Here is a 20800-nt window from a genome sequence, read left to right on the forward strand (position 1 = left end):
GCGCGCTTAAGCGCCCCGAAATATCCAACTTAAGCCCACTTGAAGTATCCACCTAGGGCACGATTCTTTGTCTACAAAAACACATTTTGGGGCAGAATTATACAGCTTTTGACATTCTTTGATAATTCTTGGTACTTGGAGGCAGAGAGAACGCGAATGAATCACTAGTTCATGTTATTTAAGGTCAGAGACGGATCAGAACCGAGTTTGCACTGGAAATATTGAAGATTCACCATTCAACTATGGAGTTTGGGGAAACTTTTATATTTTCTTTCTTTCTTTATTTCTCCGTGTCCGACTAGGTTTTTATAGTAGTTAGGGTTAGATGGAACTCAATTAATCTGTTATATTTTGAATAATTCTTGATGTTAATTTGTGTTTTTATCATGAATGAAATTATCTTTTATTAATGCCTTCTATGAGCTTGAATCTTGTAGATTGACCATAGGTAATTGTATGACAATAGGAATGTTGGTCCATGATCCGTATCTGACAATTTCATCGTAATCCTTATGATTCTAGGGATAGACATAGAGTTTTGCGCAGTCTTATGATTCTTGAACTTAATTAATGCTTACTTTCTTGGGGAATAACCGGGGAACTAGGGTTCTTGCAAGATTGTAAAGATTTAGAGTGTCAAGAGATTGAGTCCTAATTAAATTAAAAGAATCGATTGGATTGATATTAAGGACGATTAACTTAAAGAATGAATTCAAACATAATAGAGAGGTTGAGGGAAATCGAAGCCCTAGCTACGTTTCTTTTCTATTTTAAAATCAAATCTTTAAATTCTTGTTCTTATTCTTGTTTTTAATTAGTTTTCATATTTTAAATTTCAAAGCAAATCTCGATACAAATAAAAAATTGATTGTCCAACTTAAGTTGAAGTAATGAATCAGTGCTTGAATTATAATCCTCGTGATAACGATCTCTTACTTGATACGTTATGTTACTTGTATAACCGGTGCACTTGCTGTGAGTCCCAACATAATGCACTTAATCAATTTTACTCCTAGAGAGTACAAAATTTGAAAAACTTTTGCGTCGTAGACTCAACTGCCATGTTACACTACAAACACACACACACAAATAATAACAATAAAAAAAAACAGAAAACCTCAACTTATATATATTTCCCTCAGGTGCACATTGATTGCAAAATAATTTCTGAACAGAAACCTTATAAATTCATGCTTCAAACTTACTACTATTATATTGTATGGAATAAAATTATCTCTTACATATACATAAAATTGCGTGGAGAGCATATTTTTTTTCTCTATCTTATCTTGACATGGCCCCACACACTTATATATATATATATATATATATATATATATATATATATATAAAAGATAATTTATCCTAAAACATGAGAAATAACAAACTCTTAAAAATTCTTGGCCTTCTCACTTTTTTAATGATTACACAGGGGCAAGCTGCGGCTTTTCGATCAAAAAGTAGTATTTTTTTTAAAGAAATTATTAAATAATGTAATTTGTTAAAACAATATCAATCTAATATAATAAATCTCGCACCTTTTTCATGTGAGACTATCGGTGTCACCCCATATGTATTTGAAAAGAATTAACTATGATCTAAACCGTGACTAATTTTGTAATAATCACGCTTGTGAGATATGTGAAACAAATCTTATAAAATTAATCAAAATTTAAAATATAATTAATTTTTCTCAAAATAAACTTGTAACATTTTCATTTGTGACAAATGGCAATACTGCTTGAAAGCTTGCGGGACTAGTTCCACATGAATATATAGGTGAGACTCCCTGTATTAAATTACTATTATATTTTAAAATTATATTATTTTAAACTTTTTTAAGAATTTCCATACAAAGATTCATTCACCCGGCAAGCTGGTATTGTGCAGGTAATGTATTTATTTTGAAACGGAATCCTCCAATATATCTAGTTTTTTTTCTTCCTCAGTGAAAAAGCGTATCTGGAGTCACAAAAAGCTGAATTGAAGAGACTTGAAAGATGAAATGGATGGTTGTGAAAGGTAAAAAGAAGTAATGAGCTTGGATTTGGATTCGGATGAAGGAGGAGCTGTTTCCTCGGAGTACAATATAATGTTTCTGTTCCTTAAAAAGTGTGAAGCAGATGAAACGACGAGGAATCTATCACTAACCTTTGGTTTATAATATGCTTTGCTATTTGACACGTATCCAGTGGCACAGTACTTGTGTCTTGTCCACAGCCGTTATAAGAGGTACGGTACTGTTTTATCAGTGAGACTGCAAGTTATTAGCCACTCAAAAGTTGACACGTCGCATCTCATTGTGACTACTGCGGTGACAGTTTTAACTTTTAAGATGCCTTCTATTAAACATTATGCTTTGGCTTTTTCCAAGATCTATGGTCTAACTATGAGAACCCATACGAAGCATTAGTCAAAATTATTGAGTATATCTGATACTCGCGGTCATCACAAAGTTAATTGAGGTCCTGTTCTCAGTTGAACGGGCGAGTGTCTTGGGGCAGCGCTCTCAGGTTTGTAGAGGCTATGTTTTATTGTAATTTTCTTAGCAGTTTGGGCTTGAGTCTATGAATAACTACTGTTAGGGTTCTCTAATCCTATTTATATTTTGCTTGTAAATTGAGTGACTTGTAACGAGTGGCGGTGAGGAGAATATAGTACAGATAAGCTAGACGCAGTCTTAATTGGGTGAACCAGGATAAATTATCGTGTCAATCTCTCTACTATTATCTCTTTTTCTGTTTTCTCAATTTTGTGTGATTGTCGTTTTCCAACAAAAATTATCAAACATATTATTATTGCGGTTAATGGTAAATTATTTTTTTTGGTAATTAAAATTTTTGGTTAGTTTGTAAGGTCGGATAAGACCATCAACTTTAATTAATAACGGTTTATGTGAAATTATATATGTCGTACCAAAGAGGTAAAATCTGATAATCGCTCCCAAACAAGATCTAACATGGAAAGGTTTCATCAGGTGTACCTAACCTAATTAACAATGATAAAATACTTTTACTGCGATGAAGTTTAGAGATAATAATGCATATGCCCTTTTGCTTCAGTAAATAAATATTTTGTTTCTGCTATATGAAGTTAGAAATTAATTATCAACCTGTGTGTTCCCAGCTCACCACCTAATTGAGTAACTTTACATTTTCTTTTTCTTGCTGTTAAGGTACTGTTTGAGCTAGTTCTCTCTCACATTAATTTACTTTTCTATTCTGGTCAAAAGCAAGCCATCTTGAAACTGTGAAATTTGCAAGATTATTCTTTAGAGCTGGTTTGATTTATTAAACAAAAAGACAATATAGAAAGAAAAATGAATCCTTTACTTAATTTTAAAAATTAAATAGTTTAAGTACAAGACGAAAATAGCTATAACATAAAACTTTGAATTTTTGTTATTTATTAAACCAAATGAAAAATTGTACTCACAACACGAAGTATAAGAGCAATATAGGGTTTGTTTAATTTTCTTTTGCTTTTTTTATTCTTAAAATTATTTTGTAAAGTAGTCAATAAAATGAGTATTTTCTGTATTTTTTATTTAATATTTTTCCGATCACTTGAGATAAAGTTATCTCTAATTATTTCAAAACGACATCATTTTGGTATTATTGGAGATAAATTATCTTCAATGACAAGTGGAGAAACATTAAACCTTTTTTTAAAGTTAAAAATTAAAATATAAAACAGAAGCAACTAAAATATGTTCTCTAATTTGATTTTAAAAACTAAATTACAGATATAATTTTTAGAATTATTTTTACAAAATAGACATTATCAAACATATTTTTTATTTATTGTGAAAATTAAAAAAATATTTTTAAAAATAGAATTCAAACATGCCCATAATCCTTGTTCCTTCAAACTTTTTTTCCAGCTCTATCGCACTCATATCAAACACAAGGGATATTAACTAAAAATTATGTTATTATATTCCATACTCATGCGTATCAAATAAAGAATAACACAAATTTATCATCATGTACATTGGTTGTCAAACAGTTAACAAAATAAAGAATTATCATGGAACTCAACCATTTATGTTATGTTGTTTGTATTGTCCCTCAATATGCATCAAATATACCCTTATTATTTAGGGGAATTGATCCGTTTACAAACTTTTATGAATTTTTTTTACAAATTACACTATGTTTTCCCGGGAGAACATAGTAAAACGAGTGTTCTCCCGGGAGAACATAGTGTAATTTGTAAGAATTTGTAAATAAAAAAGTTTGTAAATATAACATGCCCCTATTATCTAACCTCAAGTAATTAATTGTTGGTTATGTATGTTCGTACAACATGATGTCTATTGTCATCTTATGCACTACTTTGTTACCCCATGAATGTTATATTATATTGTTTGTTAATGTATTAATGTTTAGGTTTAATGTTTCTCGAGATAAATTATGGGTTTGATTTTTCTCAGGTTACATGAGACAATTTGTCTCATGCAACACAAAAAAAAGTGAATAGGACCCACTTTAAGAAGAGAGATAAAGAAAAAAAGTGGGTCTCATCCACTTTTTTGTGTGTTGAATGAGACAAATTGTCTTATGTAACATAAGAAACACATTTCCCATAAATTATTTCTTATAATATCAAAATGAGATCATTTTTAATATCCAAAAAAAAATGAGATCATTTTAGGGGTGATTAAAAAAATTATAATGATAAAGATGGAAGACCAACATAGTCCCAAAATAAATTAGAATTACAAAAATACATTTCTCCTAATTGCAATTGAAATACGTCGTTTTAGAATTACAAGAGGTAAGTTATCTCCATTGATCAGAGAGAAACATTAAACTCTTAATACTTATCGACGTAGTACATGTTCACACTCTTTTTTAGGTGTTATTGTTGTATGGTGGTCTTTGTAATTTTGTTGCGTGGTGGTATATATGCAAGATGGTACGTAGTACGAACATGTTTTCAATAGTATTTATATGAACATAACAATTGCTAACACCATGCTATGAACAGGCAGAAACAAATTTGTTATGTTTTCAATAGTATTTATATGTTTTGTATGGTTGTTTGTGATGTCATGTGTGTTTGTAAGGTTCTTTGATCATTTGGCATCACATGTGGAGGAAATGTAAAGACTGCGGGTGGTAACAGTTTTTTAGAGTTATTATGCAGTTAAAGGTAGAATTGATTTAGACTATGTGCACAATCAACATACATTATCGGCATAATAATTAAATGCATGTGCCACCCTCAATCCCACCCTTCCATAAGGGATGCCAAACAGATGCACCATTATATTAGTGATTTTTGATGGAACAAAATTTTTGTCAAAATACATTCACACGGATATACTTACATCCGTAAAAATTCGATACCAAGTTTTCGACGGAATAATTATGAGATGTACGGGGTGTAAAGATTAGGATCCCTGTTCAAATCCATATTTCAATTGGGGAAATGTGAAATCCTAAATAATAAATATTTCTGACTATGATTTTGTTAGCGAAACTTTTTTTTTGTGTGTGTGTGGTATACTAGCGAAACTTTAACATAACCAAAAGTGTATGTATAGATCGATTAAAAATATACCAAAAACTAATCCTAATTAAATAGGCTGCAATTGGCCACTTAAGCCTTGCGCCCTGGATGCAATGTTACGCCATCAAAAAATAAAAATAAAATTCTGATATCATGCCATAGCATGCGATGCTATGTCGCTGAATTAGATGCTCACTTGTTTGTTCTTACTTTTTACTCCTCTAGTTTTGATGCGGTGCTACTTTCCAAACTCTTTCCAAAAATCTTGGTTAATTTCCTATAAAAATAGATAGTAACAACCAATTAATTAGTATCAATTATAACAATTTTTTTTTGGTAAACATCAATTATAGCAATTAAATTGCATAATTTTTAACAAGCATATTGGTGAATTTGAGTATTAAAGCACTTCATTTATCATAGTATAAGGAAATAATCACCCAAATTAGATATGAAATTATGCCTAATTAACTCAAATTATAAGATTTATCGTCAAGAACTCGGAATTGAATTCTGTTTTGACCCATAAAGAAGGAAGAAAGCTTTTAAGAAGGAAGCGAGTTACCTTTTATCATGTTAACAACATTAAAAACAAATCCATATGCACGATTGTTTTTACTTTTGAATTCATAATTAGTAGTTTTAGCTTTAAAATGGTTTACGCACGTAGATTTACCACCACAAGTTACCCCAACATATATACATTCATAACAAAACATTTTTATGTGACATTTGTTGATAATTTAAGTGTGAGTAATAGAGTCCCGCGTTGAAAAAGAATGAGCTAAGCCTAATATGTAAAAGCAAAAAAATTCATAAATGTGATTTTAGATTAAGAAATGATGTTGGACCTTTGTGGGTTTGTCACTTATAAGGTCCATTTGATAAGTGGATAATAATCTTCTTTAATTGGAGTTACTATGGCAGCTCCTCAACAATACTTGATGATGGCGGCTAGTGCATACTAAATATTTAAGTTGAGGTGTGTTGCACAATTCACTTGATTTCCCTACAACATTTAATTCTTTAACCGTTGAGAATGACTTAATGCAACAAATTAATTCAATAAAGCTTCCGTGTTCCAAACTTTTGTATGTCCTTCCTTTGTCTAAGAATGACCTATGATCGGAAAAAAAAAAAAAAGAATGCTTTTCTTGAACCTGACACGTGGCCGAATGTCTGCCAATATTAAAGTTGGTGCTGACGAAAGTAGACACAATCCAGTAATAACTCCACATTTCCTATTCAAGCGTAACCTAAGTTCAATGAAATAGTTAATATGTGAAGCAGTTAGATTATAGTTGGCTTAGTTCCAGGTGTGGCCAATGTGATGGAGGATGATGATGATGCAGTGGAATTGTGGAAAGTTAGGGATCTTAGGACCTAGATATTTTTTTTTAGCATACATAGGCGACCCTATAGTTAGTCTGTGTGGTATATAACACTTGACAAAGAAGGATTAAGTTCAACTTTTTGAGGGTACTAAGATAAGGTACACACAATATATTGGAAAATATGCATGTCAAATTAGTATGCAAACAACAAAATGTTTTTAGCAGGTTAAACATATTTTTTTGTGGCTTACAGTACAGAGATGAAAACCAAACATAAGGCAACCTTTTTTTTCAGGGTTTCCACTTTTATTTCTTCTCTTGCACTATTGTTTTATCCCTTTTGGTACCCTAAGCAAATAGGCCATTTAAGAAAGCATTTTCATCTCTTAACCAATACAGGAAATTAAGAGAGTTCCAGAGAGAGAGAGTGTGTGTGTGTGTGTGCTTTTAAGACAGAGAAAGAAACAAAAAGATGGGAAGGGGGAAGGTTGAGCTGAAGAGAATAGAGAACAAAATTAACAGGCAGGTCACATTTGCCAAGAGAAGAAATGGTTTGCTCAAGAAGGCTTATGAGCTCTCAGTCCTTTGTGATGCTGAGGTTGCCCTCATCATCTTCTCCAGCCGTGGCAAACTCTATGAGTTCAGCAGTACCTCCAGGTATTCATGAACCTCTCCTTTATCACCTCTTTTTTTGTATCTTCTTCATTTTGTCCCGTGTTTGTATGCGTGCATAAGTGCACACATATAGGCAATGACATTTTTTTTTTGAAAGATCTGTGCTACTTCAGTGTTTCTTCTCCTCAACCTAACTATCTGCTGATTGATACATACAAAGTACTTCTTACCTACATATGAGTTTTCAGTAGCTTACATAACCAAGCCCCTCCAAAATAAAGTCCATTATTTCATCTTTTCATCATTTCCCAGACTTGTGGGAAGTGTAAAGTTCCAAGCTTTCCACTCTGTTTGTTGTCCAGAGTTATAAATACAAACAAATGAAACTGTATCATTTAATTTCTACCCATCATGTGTGAAGATCTGAAACTCCATATTTTTACCCCTCTATATGAGGAAGCACCTGTGTCAAAGAGGGAAATTTTTCTTTTTTCCATCATTCAGAAATTGTTTTGGAAAAGCTTTTCTGCGTCTATTTCAAGATGTTAATTGGGTCATACCCTCCTGAACTAGGGCAAGATCATTTCCAGAACAAAATAAATAAATTTTTTGTTAAAAATTTATTTAACAAAAAATAAATTATATGAGCGAGTGTGGATTTGCTTCCTATCAGTCCTCTCAAGATTTTGCCAAATTTTATTAAATTTGCTTAACTTGGGGTCGTTTCTGTTCATGAAGATAAAACCATGAACTAGCCCTAATCACTATCTGAATTTTTTTTTTTTATTCTTTTAAAAAAAATTGGCCTATATCTGATTAGAGATAGACCATTAACAGTTCAGGCCAGTATTTACTGTTATGATTTGGTGTCAGAGATGGGATGTTTGATGTGCAAACCTGTTTTACTTCGCCTTGCAATTTAAGGATCGCTGAGAGAAAGAGAAAAAAGGGTGTCCTTTAACTTGTAAGGCTGCAAATTAACGCCTATCCTTAAAACCGTTGTGGAATAGCTGGTTTGATCTACAACAAATGACTAAAAAACAAAACATTGTTCTTACTATTTGCAGGGACAATTATAGAGAACAATTATTTATAATGGTTAATAGCTTAATATCATTTGAACGCAAGAATAGGATATTAATTTGGGAAAATAACTAGTAAATAGTAATCAAACAAAAGTTCCTACTTTTATTAATAACGTACGGTCTTGACCTTAAAGTCCCTTTGGCTTATCCATTAATCTGTTTTCTTCTTTTCTTGAACAAATGATTTTGTACATCCAACTTTCTTTTTCTTTTCTTTTAATGGAAATCTCTCTTACACTGGAAAGGGTTTGGTGCTCGTATTACATTACAATTTTTGCTTGGTTGTTAGAAAGTCTTGTCTTACGCTTTATTAACCTTACTTCTTGATATATTAAGAGTAACGTGAATGCAGTTGTAGTGTTCTATTTAGATGCCTCACTGTTTTTATAATAATTATTGTTTATGATCTCTCAAAAACGTTAACTCAGATAGATTAATTGGTGATAGTGGAGACCGTTACCTACAGTCTTATAGAGGGCCAAAAAATCGCTAACTAATAATTAAAAATATTTTTAATTAACTATTTGCCTGTTTTAATAAGTCCTGGCAGAAATAAATTTTGCATTAAATTTATTTGGGAAGAGGTTTTTCTTTTTCCTCTCTTCCAAGCAAGAATTGCAGTAAACTTTATGCAGAAAGTCCTGCGATCACATTTTCATGGGCAAATATATATTGCTATAAATTGACCTTAAATACAATAATATACTTTTGCTGCAATTTAATTTTTATAAAAAAACAATTCAATTCAAAAGTTTAAGTTGTTGGTGAAGGTCAAGCTGTTAGGTGAAGGCCAATTAATAGTTTTGTATTTTTCTAATGCGCCCCTTTACACTAGAGTTTATTGGGCTTGAAGAGTGGATAATACATCAGGCCCAACTTACTTATGCTCCTGATATCATGTAAAAAATAAATCTAACCCAAAAGCTTAAGTTAGTAAAGGCCTTGTATTTCTCTAACTATTTTCTTTTCAGTTGATAAATATTTTGTTTTAGGATCAAATTATGCATTATCATATTAGAACTTACTTATAATTAATACCAAATGTTTGAAAAAACAAACTCTTTAATAATGTAATGACATATGATTGAATGAAAGGATAGATTATCCTAACCTAATTAAAAATAGATAAAACAAAAATTCATTGTGTACCTTCATATTGAATAATTTGAAAATTAGCAATTGAGTATATTTGATGGCTAGTAGAGATTGTATATTGTATATTCTCCAGTATAAAATAGAAAATGAAAAAGACTGAAGCAGTATATAACGTAATAAGTTTATGATGTAATCATTAATAGTCCCTATTTAACTAAACACACGTACAAATCAAGCAAACCATTTGATAAACTTAACAAAAAAACAAATGTCAGCTAACATATGAAACCTTGTCTTCCAGTCAATGTCATTATTATTAGTATTATTTTTATTTTATTTTTAAAAAGGAAAATCCTATAGGACAGTACCAGAATCAAATCAATGAAATCTTTAAAGTAAAACAAAATATGAGCAATTTTAGTTAATTAAAGTATATCAAGAAGTTATATTGATCATCTAAGTAATGCAAGAGTAGGAAATAATGAAGATTTAGCTCCTAAAAGAGACACTACAATTTTCCTTTCAAATAGTGATTCTTCTAGATGAATCTAATTAAAGTGAATATTAGACAGTGGGATATTGCAATACTAGAGAGTCACAACCATTTAGTTCACCTGTTCTTTGTATATATTTGTGCCATTGATCTATTGGCAATATTCAATCATTGGTACTCATGACATATTGTGGCTTGTGATGCTTCCTTTTGAGCAATTAATGCGTAGTATAGTTTACGTTTTTTAGAAAGTTAAGGAAAAGAGAAAGAAAATTCTTTTTTGTTCTATTACTAGATAAGAACCTCATAATATATAGCTCTTCCCTAGAAAAGCTAGACATTATGAGGGAGGCCACAAGGTTATATCTACACACACCAAATTTGTCATATATCTAAGTAATGAGGGTCAACGGATCATACTAAAATGATATATACACATGTTGTGTGAGAGCTTTTGGAGGATTTTATGCATGGTTTTTTGCAGTTATGGTGTCATGCTGATCATAATCATGCTTACTACATATTGTAGCCTTTTTTTAGGACCACTACAATCATTTACAAATCAATTACCCCATATTTTGATTGAGTTTTTTCCTCATGTCACAGCATGATGAAAACACTGGAGAAGTACCAGAAGTACAGTTACAATGCACTAGAGACCAGCCGACCAATAAATGACGCTCAGGTAAGTCTTTAGTTATTAACAGCAATAATTTTGCTACTTAAACAAATAAGGTTATATTCATAGCTTTATAAGCTCTCGTTATAACTATTGTTTTTTCCTCCATTTCTAATACTCACCATCAAAATCCTAGTTTTTGTTTGTGTGTTTTGTGAGATTTTCCACCCGTGCAATATTTTTTCTATTAAAAATACCGTCTTGAAAGCATGCATGTTAACAAATTATTTTCATCCAATGCTAATCTTTAAATGAATTTGGTTAACTTCAATCTTAAAGACATATGTTAAGGAATTTAAATAGAAATTATGAGATAAAAATATTTTTTATTTTCTTTTTTAGAATAATTAAGATGGTTTATTGAAGAACAATAAATATTTCTTAATATGTGTCGTAATAGCAATTTGTTTAGTGGAAAGGTTGCTGTTATTTTCTAACTTGGTTTATCATTCTTTATGTATATCTGTGATTTAATTATCATTGAAAAGTAATACTTTTCAATACATACGAGATATTTAATAGCAAATATGTTACTTGGCAGAATTACCAGGAATATGTGAGATTAAAAGCAAAGGTAGAAGTCCTGCAACGTTCACAAAGGTAGTTTTATCTTAAAATAGGACTCCATGAATATTATGCACCTCGCTACTACCTATGCACCTGACTCTGTTGAACGTTAAGTTTCATAAATACTTTGTGTAAATTATTCTAAATGCTGCAGGAACCTACTTGGGGAAGATCTTGCTCAAATGAATACAACTGAGCTCGAGCAGCTTGAAAATCAACTAGAGGCAGCACTGAGGAATATTAGGTCAACAAAGGTAACAGAAGTCAACTTCAATTTCAACTATCAGTGTTCTTAATTAGTATGTGTTTCTCTTATGCTTTTCCCTTAATAAGTGTAAAGAATCATTTCGAATGATTTTATTTTATATTTCTGCAACACGTCTCTTTACATAAGAGTTCAGGTTAGAAAGACGAACAATATTTAATTATTTATTAACAAAATTGGACAACAAGGATCGAAGTCATAATCATTTTTATCGCAGAGGTTTTGATACCATATAAAAAACAATATTAATCTAAAATGTTAAGCTATTAGATGAGATATACTAATAATTTTATATTATATTTATGGGTTTTATAAGAGTTATGTTGTAGGAAAAGTGATTGTGTAATGTTATAGAGATTCGTTTTGCGTGCCGTAATTTTCTTTTTTTCTTCAAAAAATGTGGGCCTCACAAAATGTTGTGTGTGTAGACAAATTTATTGTGTCATGTTAAATGACAAATGCAAACCCCTATATTTATCTATCAATAACTTATACAGTTTGACTGAAAAACGTGGTCTAGGGGTGCTGTTGGCTTCTAAAGTATTTGGTCTTGCACACATTATTATTTTGACAAGCTAGCTTGGATTAGTGTTCTTTCTCTTGAATAGATTTTCATTAATATTTTACAATTTTTTTCAGACTCAATTCATGCTTGACCAGCTTGCTGATCTTCACAACCGGGTATATGCACGTTCTTTTCTTCATTAGTAGACTCCGATAATTGTCATATTCTTTTGTGTAACCTTGGCTTTTACTGATTCAATGCAGGAAACAGTGCTTGTTGAAACTAATAATGCGTTAAGGAGTAAGGTAACTGTTATCTTTTATGAGAAAAACAAACATCAGAGACAATATTGTGCAACAACTTATTTTATTCTGACTAATGAACTTGTTTTTAAATACAAAACTGAGCTCATGCGGTTGCTACTAACCAGCTGATTTTGTTGGTCCACAAAATCAGCAACAAACTAACAAAGCAATAACAGTAAAATGCAGTAAACAAACTCCTAAACAAAAGACTAATCAATTTAAAAAACAACTAATTAACTCCTAAAAAATAGGACATCAAGAGCAGCCTTGAAACACCAACATTCTCCTCCTGGATCAAGTGCTGCACACTCCTAGCTTCTCCCTGAGAAATTCAAATCGACTAACATGAAATGACTTGGTGAATATATCTGCAATTTGGTTTTCTGAACTGCAGTACATTAGCTTCACTTCTCCAGCCTTCTGCACTTCTCTCAAAAAATAATACTTGATCTTAAAATGCTTTGTTCTTCCATGAAATACTGGATTCTGTGAAATAGCTATAGCAGCTTGATTATCCACAAATACTTCTATGCCTTCTTTTTGCTCCAAATGCAGGTCATCCATCAGCTTCTTCAACCATAATGCTTGGTTTACAGCTGCAGTAGCTGCAATGAACTCAGCTTCTGCAGTTGATTGGGCCACTATTTCCTGCTTCTTTGAACACCAAGAAAAACAAGCTGACCCAAATGTAAAACAATAACCCGAAGTACTTTTCATATCATCCACTGATCCAGCCCAGTCACTGTCAGAATACCCTTGCAACTTAAACTTCTGAATTCTGCAGAATTTGATTCCATATAAAAGAGTACCTTTCAAGTACCTTAACACCCTTTTTGCAGCTACCATATGCAGTTCACTTGGACAATTAAGAAACCTAGACAAGACACTTACGGTAAACATAATGTCTGGCCTAGTTGCAGTGAGATACATAAGGCAGCCAATTAAACTCCTATAAACTCTTTCATCTGCAGATTCTGATTCATCTTTCTTTTGAAACTTTTCCTTTTGACCCATTGGAGTACTTACACTCTTGCACTCCTCCATGTTGAATCTTTTCAGAATCTCCTTCAAGCACTTCTTTTGATAGATAAAAATTTCATTTTCAGTTTGTCTAACCTCCATCCCCAAAAAATATGACATCTCACCAAGATCAGTCATTTCAAACGTTTTCATCATTTCCCTTTTGAATGCAGTAATCTGAGAATTATTACTCCCTGTTACCAGCATATCATCCACGTAAAGAGACACTACCACTAAGTCAGATGCTAACTTCTTGACATATAAAGTGGATTCACTAAGACTTTTTATGAAACCCAAACCCAGCAAGTGCTCATCCATCTTGCTGTACCATGCTCTAGGAGCTTGCTTCAAACCATAGAGAGCTTTTCTCAGCAAATAAACCTTCTCCTCCTGATCTGGTGTGACAAAGCCTTCTGGCTGCTCAACATAAATCTCCTCTTGCAACTCTCCATTCAAAAAAGCAGATTTCACATCTAACTGATACACTTTCCATCCTTGTTGAGCTGCCAAGGCAAGAATCATTCTAATTGTATCTAGTCTTGCAACCGGAGCAAAGGTTTCTGAGAAATCAACTCCCCAAACCTGTGCATATCCCTTCACCACTAACCTGGCTTTATGCTTATTCACCGAGCCATCAGGATTGAGTTTGGTCCTGAAAACCCATTTTACTCCAATCACTTTCCTGTCCTCAGGTCTTTCTATTAGCTCCCATGTCTGATTTTTTTCTATCATAGCCAACTCTTCCTTCATAGCATTCATCCACCTCTGATCACTTTTAGCTTCCTCATAACTTGAAGGTTCCAAAACAGCCACACTACACCTCTGATATATATCAGTCAGAGATCTGGTACCTCTAATTGGATCATCATCTACTAGCTCATCATAATCCAGTGAGACCTCCTTATGCTTTGCTTGTGGCTCATCTGTCCAGTCCCACTGCTCATCTTCTAGGAACTAAACATCCCTGCTATTGATCACCTTCTTTGTCTGTGGTTGATAGATCTTGTAGGCTTTTGACACCAGACTATAGCCAATGAAAATTCCAGGTTCAGCTTTTTCTCCCAGCTTGTCTCTCTTGACCTGTGGAATGTGAGAAAAACACAGACAATCAAACACTTTCAAATTTTTTAGAAATGGCTTGAAACCAAACCAAGCTTCGAAAGGTGTCTTCTTTTCCAGTACCCTTGTAGACAGTCTATTTAACAAAAAAACAGCTGTGTTTGCTGCTTCTGCCCAAAATTCTTTTGGTAGATTCTTCTCATGCAACAGACACCTAGTCATTTCCATAATGGTTCTATTCTTTCTTTCACTAACTCCATTTTGCTGTGGAGAATAAGGAACAGTAAGTTGATGCTCAATTCCAGCTTCCTCACAGAAAGTGTTAAACCTTTGTGAAGTGTATTCTGTTCCATTATCAGATCTGATGACTTGAATTTTGCAGCCACTTTGAGTCTCAACCCATCTCTTAAACTTCAGAAATAGCTTATAAATTGAACTCATGCATAGATATACTTACCAAACTTCAATAACTTGACGAAGCATTCTCGATTTGTAGCTAGCCTGGCAAGGGCACAGGGGAAATGAGAATTTTTTGTGTCTTCTTATAATATGCTACATTTGCTTCATGCATTAATTTTCTTATGACCAATTTTTTTATCCAGCCATTAAAAACATTTCTCATTAGCTTGGATTAGTGTTATTACTCACACAATCACTTTAGTGGAATCTATATAATTTGCGAAAAATTAATGAATAATCAACAAAACTAAGCTTAATTAGGATGAAGTAAGCTAGCTAGCTGGAAGGTAACTTTATATTCTAGAATATATTTTATACTTATTGATGGACACTCTGTTGAAACAGTTGGAAGAAACTAATAACTCACAAATTCCAGTGAGACTGGCTTTGGAAGCTGGAGGGCCCAACATGCATTATACTCGCTTTCCTCCTCAATCAGAGGGTTTTTTTCAGCCTATGGGAGTGAATCCCAACTCCCAAATAGGGTAATGTCACTCTAATCATAGAAATACCCAAGATTTGTTTGTACATAAACTTATCACATTTTTTCTCCTTTTGTTTGCTTTATTGTGTTTTTCCTTATATGGTGCTCTAGCTACATAGTGCATGATTTATTGATTACAGATTCAACCTGAGTGGTCATGATGATGCAAACGACGTTGGAGCTTCATCCTTAAATATGCATGGATTCGCCTCTGGGTGGATGCTTTGACGACATTGAATTTACATGCCATAAAATATATATGGTAATGGATGTGTCGAGCATATCCTTAATTAATATTATATATATAGATGTATATGTTTTCGATCGTTTTGTTTTCTTATGCATTATTTATCAACGTTTAGATAAATAAAAACTGCTAGTAGTATTGTCATAAAGTATGTGAACCTAAAACTTCGTATATTTGTATTGAAGTTGAAACTTGTAAACTTTTATGCACAAGTATTAGTATGCTTTGATATGATATATATACAAGGTTCAAAATCTATAGTCACCTTTTTTCATATAATTATCTATCTGCCTTTTCCAAATTTTCTTGCTGATAAAAGGAAAAACTATAATTCAACTCTCTCAATCTTTTTTTTTTTTTTTTTTGCTTAGAGGGAATTACTCCTTGTCAATTGTAACACATTTATGCTGGGCTTCTTTAAACAAATAATATTGTCTTTCTATTTCTACCTTCCATTTATAAATATAGGGGCCTGGGAATATTTGTGAAGATAAAAAGTAATGATGCTCATAGCAGTGATGTTCCTCTTTTTTGGGCTGACCGTAAATTTTACCAAATGGAATTTCATTCCCATTATCCCATTTTTTGATTTTTCCCTGCAATTAGTCAAAATGATTCTTCGTTGTCGGTATTTATCCAACTTTATGTCCTTAAAATCTTCAAATGAGATCAATTTTTTTTTTAAAAAAAACATTATACTATAGGTCTTAGGTAGCTAATCAAGATCCTTTGGGTAAAGAGGGCCTATAGGCTATAATCACGACACATCACACCAAAAAGAGAGTGAACTTTTTTATCTTGTTCGCATCTCAGCTAAAACTACATTCCGATATGATATGCTTGTGCTTAATCCTGAAAATTCGAAGTATAAAAAGTTGGGGGTTTGGGTAGGCTTTTAAAATTTTTTCATTCTTATTTTTGTATTCTTTCACTCATAAATTTTCAACCAAAAAAAATTGATCATTTTTCCAAATTTTTTTATTATTATCCACTCTCTCTGTCTATTTAAGAATATCCTTATAGAGATATTGATATATGACATATGTTTCTGGGGCTCAGAGTAAAAGGCAATCACTATACAAGATGGATGAATATGTCTCTCTCTGCTGGGGTTGCTATGCAAAGAATGCTGCCAAGAAGAAAGAATCAATTCTGTAATAATAGAACATGAATTAGGCAGCTTAATGCATGTTTGGGAGGGGTTTCTTTTTTAGTTTATCTTTTTTTATAAGTAAAAGTTAGACCAAACAGATTTTTACAAAAGCTTTTATAATAAATTTTTGTTTTTTGTTTTTTTGATAACAATAAATTTTTGTTTTTATAACGCAGAAAAAAGTGAAAAATCAAAAACTTTTAGGAATAATTTTTTTAACTTTTTTTTGAAATGGGTGTTATTTTTATTTAAAAAATGAACAGCTTTTAAATAAATTTTAAGTTAAAAATTTATATAATCATCAAATAAGCTTTATTTTTAAAGCTCTTTTTTTTTAATTTTAGTTTAAAAATAATTTTTAACTTAAATTTTTTTACCAAACCGGCTCTAAATAAGATGAAGTTAGAGGGGAAACAACAAAGCGAAACATCTTCAAAAGTTCTTCAGATTAGAAAAGAACATTTTAATGAACAAATGCGCATGCATATCACTGAGCTCAAAGTTATCTTCAAAATTAGTTGATTGATTATTTGTTTAAGAATACAATGAACTCTAGATCATCATAGGTGAGAATCATTTCCCACCTTAACTAACGTGTCATAAAGAAAAAACGTAAATGGTCTTAATGATTTAACATGAAATAGGAGAAATATTTGTCCGCCATTGATAGTTTACAACTAAATTAGTATGGTCCGAGTTTATAAAATATTGGGCTTTAAAAATAGCTACACACAACCCGAATCGAAAGTTGGTTCTAGCTTTGCCCAATTCGTAAAACACGACCAATTTACATGTGTAGCCTCAAATTTGTTGACTATGGGATCAACATGGGAGAGGGATCTCGAACAATCCTTTCCAATTTACATCTGTGTCCTCAATATTTGTTGACGAAGGTAAAACACGTGATACGTATACGGTGGCTGCCAACCACAATGATTCTCCACAGTAGATAATATGCTATGGTGCTGATTCGAAATGAGACATATTTTGCATATGCGTAACATGAAAGCGAATGTTAGTGAGAAAGTATTCCCAAGCCTCCAAGGTCTCACTCTCAACAATGGCAAATGCAAGTGACAAACATTCATTATTTCCATCCCGAGTCATGATAATCAACAATTTTCCTTGGTACTTGCCATATAAATGAGCCCCATCAATTTGAAGTACTGGTTTGCAATAATTGAAAGCCTCACAACGTTGTCTAAAAGTTCAAAAAATACGATGAAATACACATTTTTCAGGAACCAGTCCATGATGGGCAAAATAATCATTTGTTTGAAGCTGATAAACAAAACCTGGTGAAAAGCAAAGCACATATTCACGTCACCTGAGCAAAAATACATAAGACTCCTCTCAATCACCATATATCATTGCAATTGCTTTTTCCTTTGCATACCATATGCCTTTCTATATGAGACTTTGAATCCAACACAATGGGACGAACAAAACACTTAATAAATTTATGATGCTAAACAAAATTCTCCAATAACATACCTAATACGAGTGAAGCAATAACCTCAACAACAAACTATTTGTGATCCTGAGAATTCAAGCAAATATGATTTCCAACCCATTTAATAACCTTTCACTTTTCACGGTACATTGGTTTTATTACCCTCACCCTCCATGGGCAACCCTGGTCATGTGCACGACATTTCATGCTTAACTTTGTCTGCATGCTCTCAACCACAATCGCTTCTTGATCCTCTTTCATGAGGTTCCGTTTAATTGCCATCTGCACCTCTTTTTTTATGCAAATTCCTGCTTAACAAATAACTTATTCCCTAATAGCCATGGACCCTCAACTAAACCCGAACCCTCGATATAAGAATCTTGTTCGCTCGGATGATCTTAATCAATGTACGTGTAATGTGGGATTCCATCCCAAAAAAGAGTAACAGTGTCACCTGCATGTACGAATTAATACTAGTAACTCAATTTTTTTACATAAACAAAACCGACGATATATGTATACTAATGTACCTTCGAAATGTTGTGGTAAATGATCCGAGCCCATGTCATGATGTTCCGAGAAATGAGACTCCCTCACATCATGATATTCTTCGATTTGAGTTGCGGGCACACCATGTTCCTCATCATTATCCAAAGCACTAGCATTCTAGGTAAGAAGACGATTTTCCATTGCGATATTTTCATCATCGTCATCCATAACCCAAGTAGGGTCACATTCATCTTCCATAGACTGATTAACAACTGGAGCAGCAGATGATGATGCATTATGTGGGGAATTGAAAACAACGAACCTCATGGGTAAAACAACATCCTCTGCTCCGGCAATATCCACGTACAACTCTAAGAAATCTTTCCTTGACTGGTTGAAGAATTCTCCTATCATCATATCTACGTCTTCATCATTCACAACTTGTATATTAATGTATTGTTTTTCGCACCATATTCTTGTCGTGACTAGAGTGATACATTGCTTACCTTCGAGAGCTAATTTTTGACGAATTTTCTGATGCAGTTCGTCAATAGTTGAGTTGCACTTGATAATGTTAGCCTTTTCTTGCCTTCAAAAACTATAATATGTCGGTCTTCTACTTTTCTACCATTATAATATAGAACAACACGAACAAAATCAGAATGTGAACCCATTTTAAGTATATAAACAAAAAATACAAAAGAGAGTATGAATAATCAAGTAATAATATATCTTCGAGTGGGTGTTTGTGATGAAAAAGAGTTGTAAAGAATATGGAGAGTTGAAAGATTTAATAGGGAACAATTGGACCAATCTCGTCCAAATTAGGCAACTTAAGGGGGTTGGTCTCGCCCCAAAAAGGCAGTTTAGCCAACCAAGTCTCGCCTTTTTTTGGTAAGAGTGATCTTGCCTAATTTGAGCGAGACCCACTACAATAGATTTGTAAAATACTTCAAAATAATAATATTTTTATAATTTTTTATTAAATTAATAATATTTTAATTTTTTCCCCGTAAATTATTGAGTTGGCCCGATAAACAATTTATGTGAACACCACCACATAATCACATGAGCTTTATGGAACAGGATGAAAAGATAGCAAGATTATAATTGGTACTCCCTTAACGGAAGACCTCCGGATTCAAATTACTAGACAGAATGACAATTAGATATAATGTTTTGTCTAACAGGATTAAAGTGACCAATTAGTGCTTATCTTTCTGTACTCCATTTGGTTAACCTCAACTCAACAGCCAAACATGCAAGGAACACAAAAACACCACCTTCCCAGCAAGTCATAGGTCCATAGCCCCCTCCAGGTTCTATTGATTGAAAAACTAAAAGGCAATTAACACGTGTTCATTTTAATCTAAACAAAGATACTAGCATTGGAGGGCAATTGGCATTGAGAGAGGGCGAAGCTTGTTGGAGAGAAAAAAAAAAAACTTCTTCATTTAAAATAAATATGTAAATTTTCACAATTAGTTAAAATTAAATCTAATATGTGGAAAAAAAAATATGTAAAAGTGTGAATAGAAATAAAAAAAATAAACATGAAATTAAGCAACTAAACATAATGATGTACAGGGTATTTTGTAAATTTTTGTGACATTTAATTATCTGTGAACCGGTGGAGTGCGTACGAGAAACAGTGGAGCCCAGACAACAACGACAGTCTCTGTGGCCAATCATAACTTGACAACGTTTTTGACGAAACCACAACGGTTTTTCCAAAACCACCTTTTGAATACTATCAGCGGTTTGTCCTTTTGCCTTTTATTTGTTTTATTTTTCCGCGGATGTACATTGTTAGAAGAGAAAAGTGTTTATCTCTTAAAATCACACAACTTATATCCTTTCACTTTCATGAAGAAGTGAAACTTACACTTTTATTTTTTTGTCAACTCTCTTTACTCTTTTATTTATTTATTTTTTTCTCTTAAAATGACATAACTTCACATCATTTAAGATGAGAT

At 32.5% G+C, this 20800-nt stretch overlaps 1 protein-coding gene across 1 annotated transcript; it reads left to right on the forward strand.

Annotated features, from left to right (window-relative positions):
* Window positions 1-7282: 7282 nt before the first annotated feature.
* On the forward strand, window positions 7283-15729 carry LOC133308328 (agamous-like MADS-box protein MADS2). Its single transcript, XM_061508936.1, has 8 exons — window positions 7283-7508; window positions 10746-10824; window positions 11360-11418; window positions 11540-11639; window positions 12290-12331; window positions 12419-12460; window positions 15344-15483; window positions 15623-15729. Exons 1-8 carry the CDS (start codon window positions 7324-7326, stop codon window positions 15708-15710), a joined length of 735 nt encoding a protein of 244 aa, XP_061364920.1. The 5' UTR covers window positions 7283-7323; the 3' UTR covers window positions 15711-15729.
* The last annotated feature ends 5071 nt before the right edge of the window (window positions 15730-20800 follow it).

Source organism: Gastrolobium bilobum, unplaced genomic scaffold (assembly GCF_033153095.1).
Source record: "Gastrolobium bilobum isolate Gb01-03AN ecotype WA unplaced genomic scaffold, APGP_CSIRO_Gbil_v1 utg10772, whole genome shotgun sequence".
Classification (NCBI taxonomy): domain Eukaryota; kingdom Viridiplantae; phylum Streptophyta; class Magnoliopsida; order Fabales; family Fabaceae; genus Gastrolobium; species Gastrolobium bilobum.

Coding starts and splice junctions, on each gene's coding strand:
- LOC133308328 (XM_061508936.1), top strand. CDS start 7,324: ATGGGAAGGGGGAAGGTTGAGCTGAAGAGAATAGAGAACAAAATTAAC. Junction 11,640..12,289: donor GGAATATTAGGTCAACAAAG/GTAACAGAAGTC, acceptor AATTTTTTTCAG/ACTCAATTCATGCTTGACCA. Junction 15,484..15,622: donor AATCCCAACTCCCAAATAGG/GTAATGTCACTC, acceptor TATTGATTACAG/ATTCAACCTGAGTGGTCATG.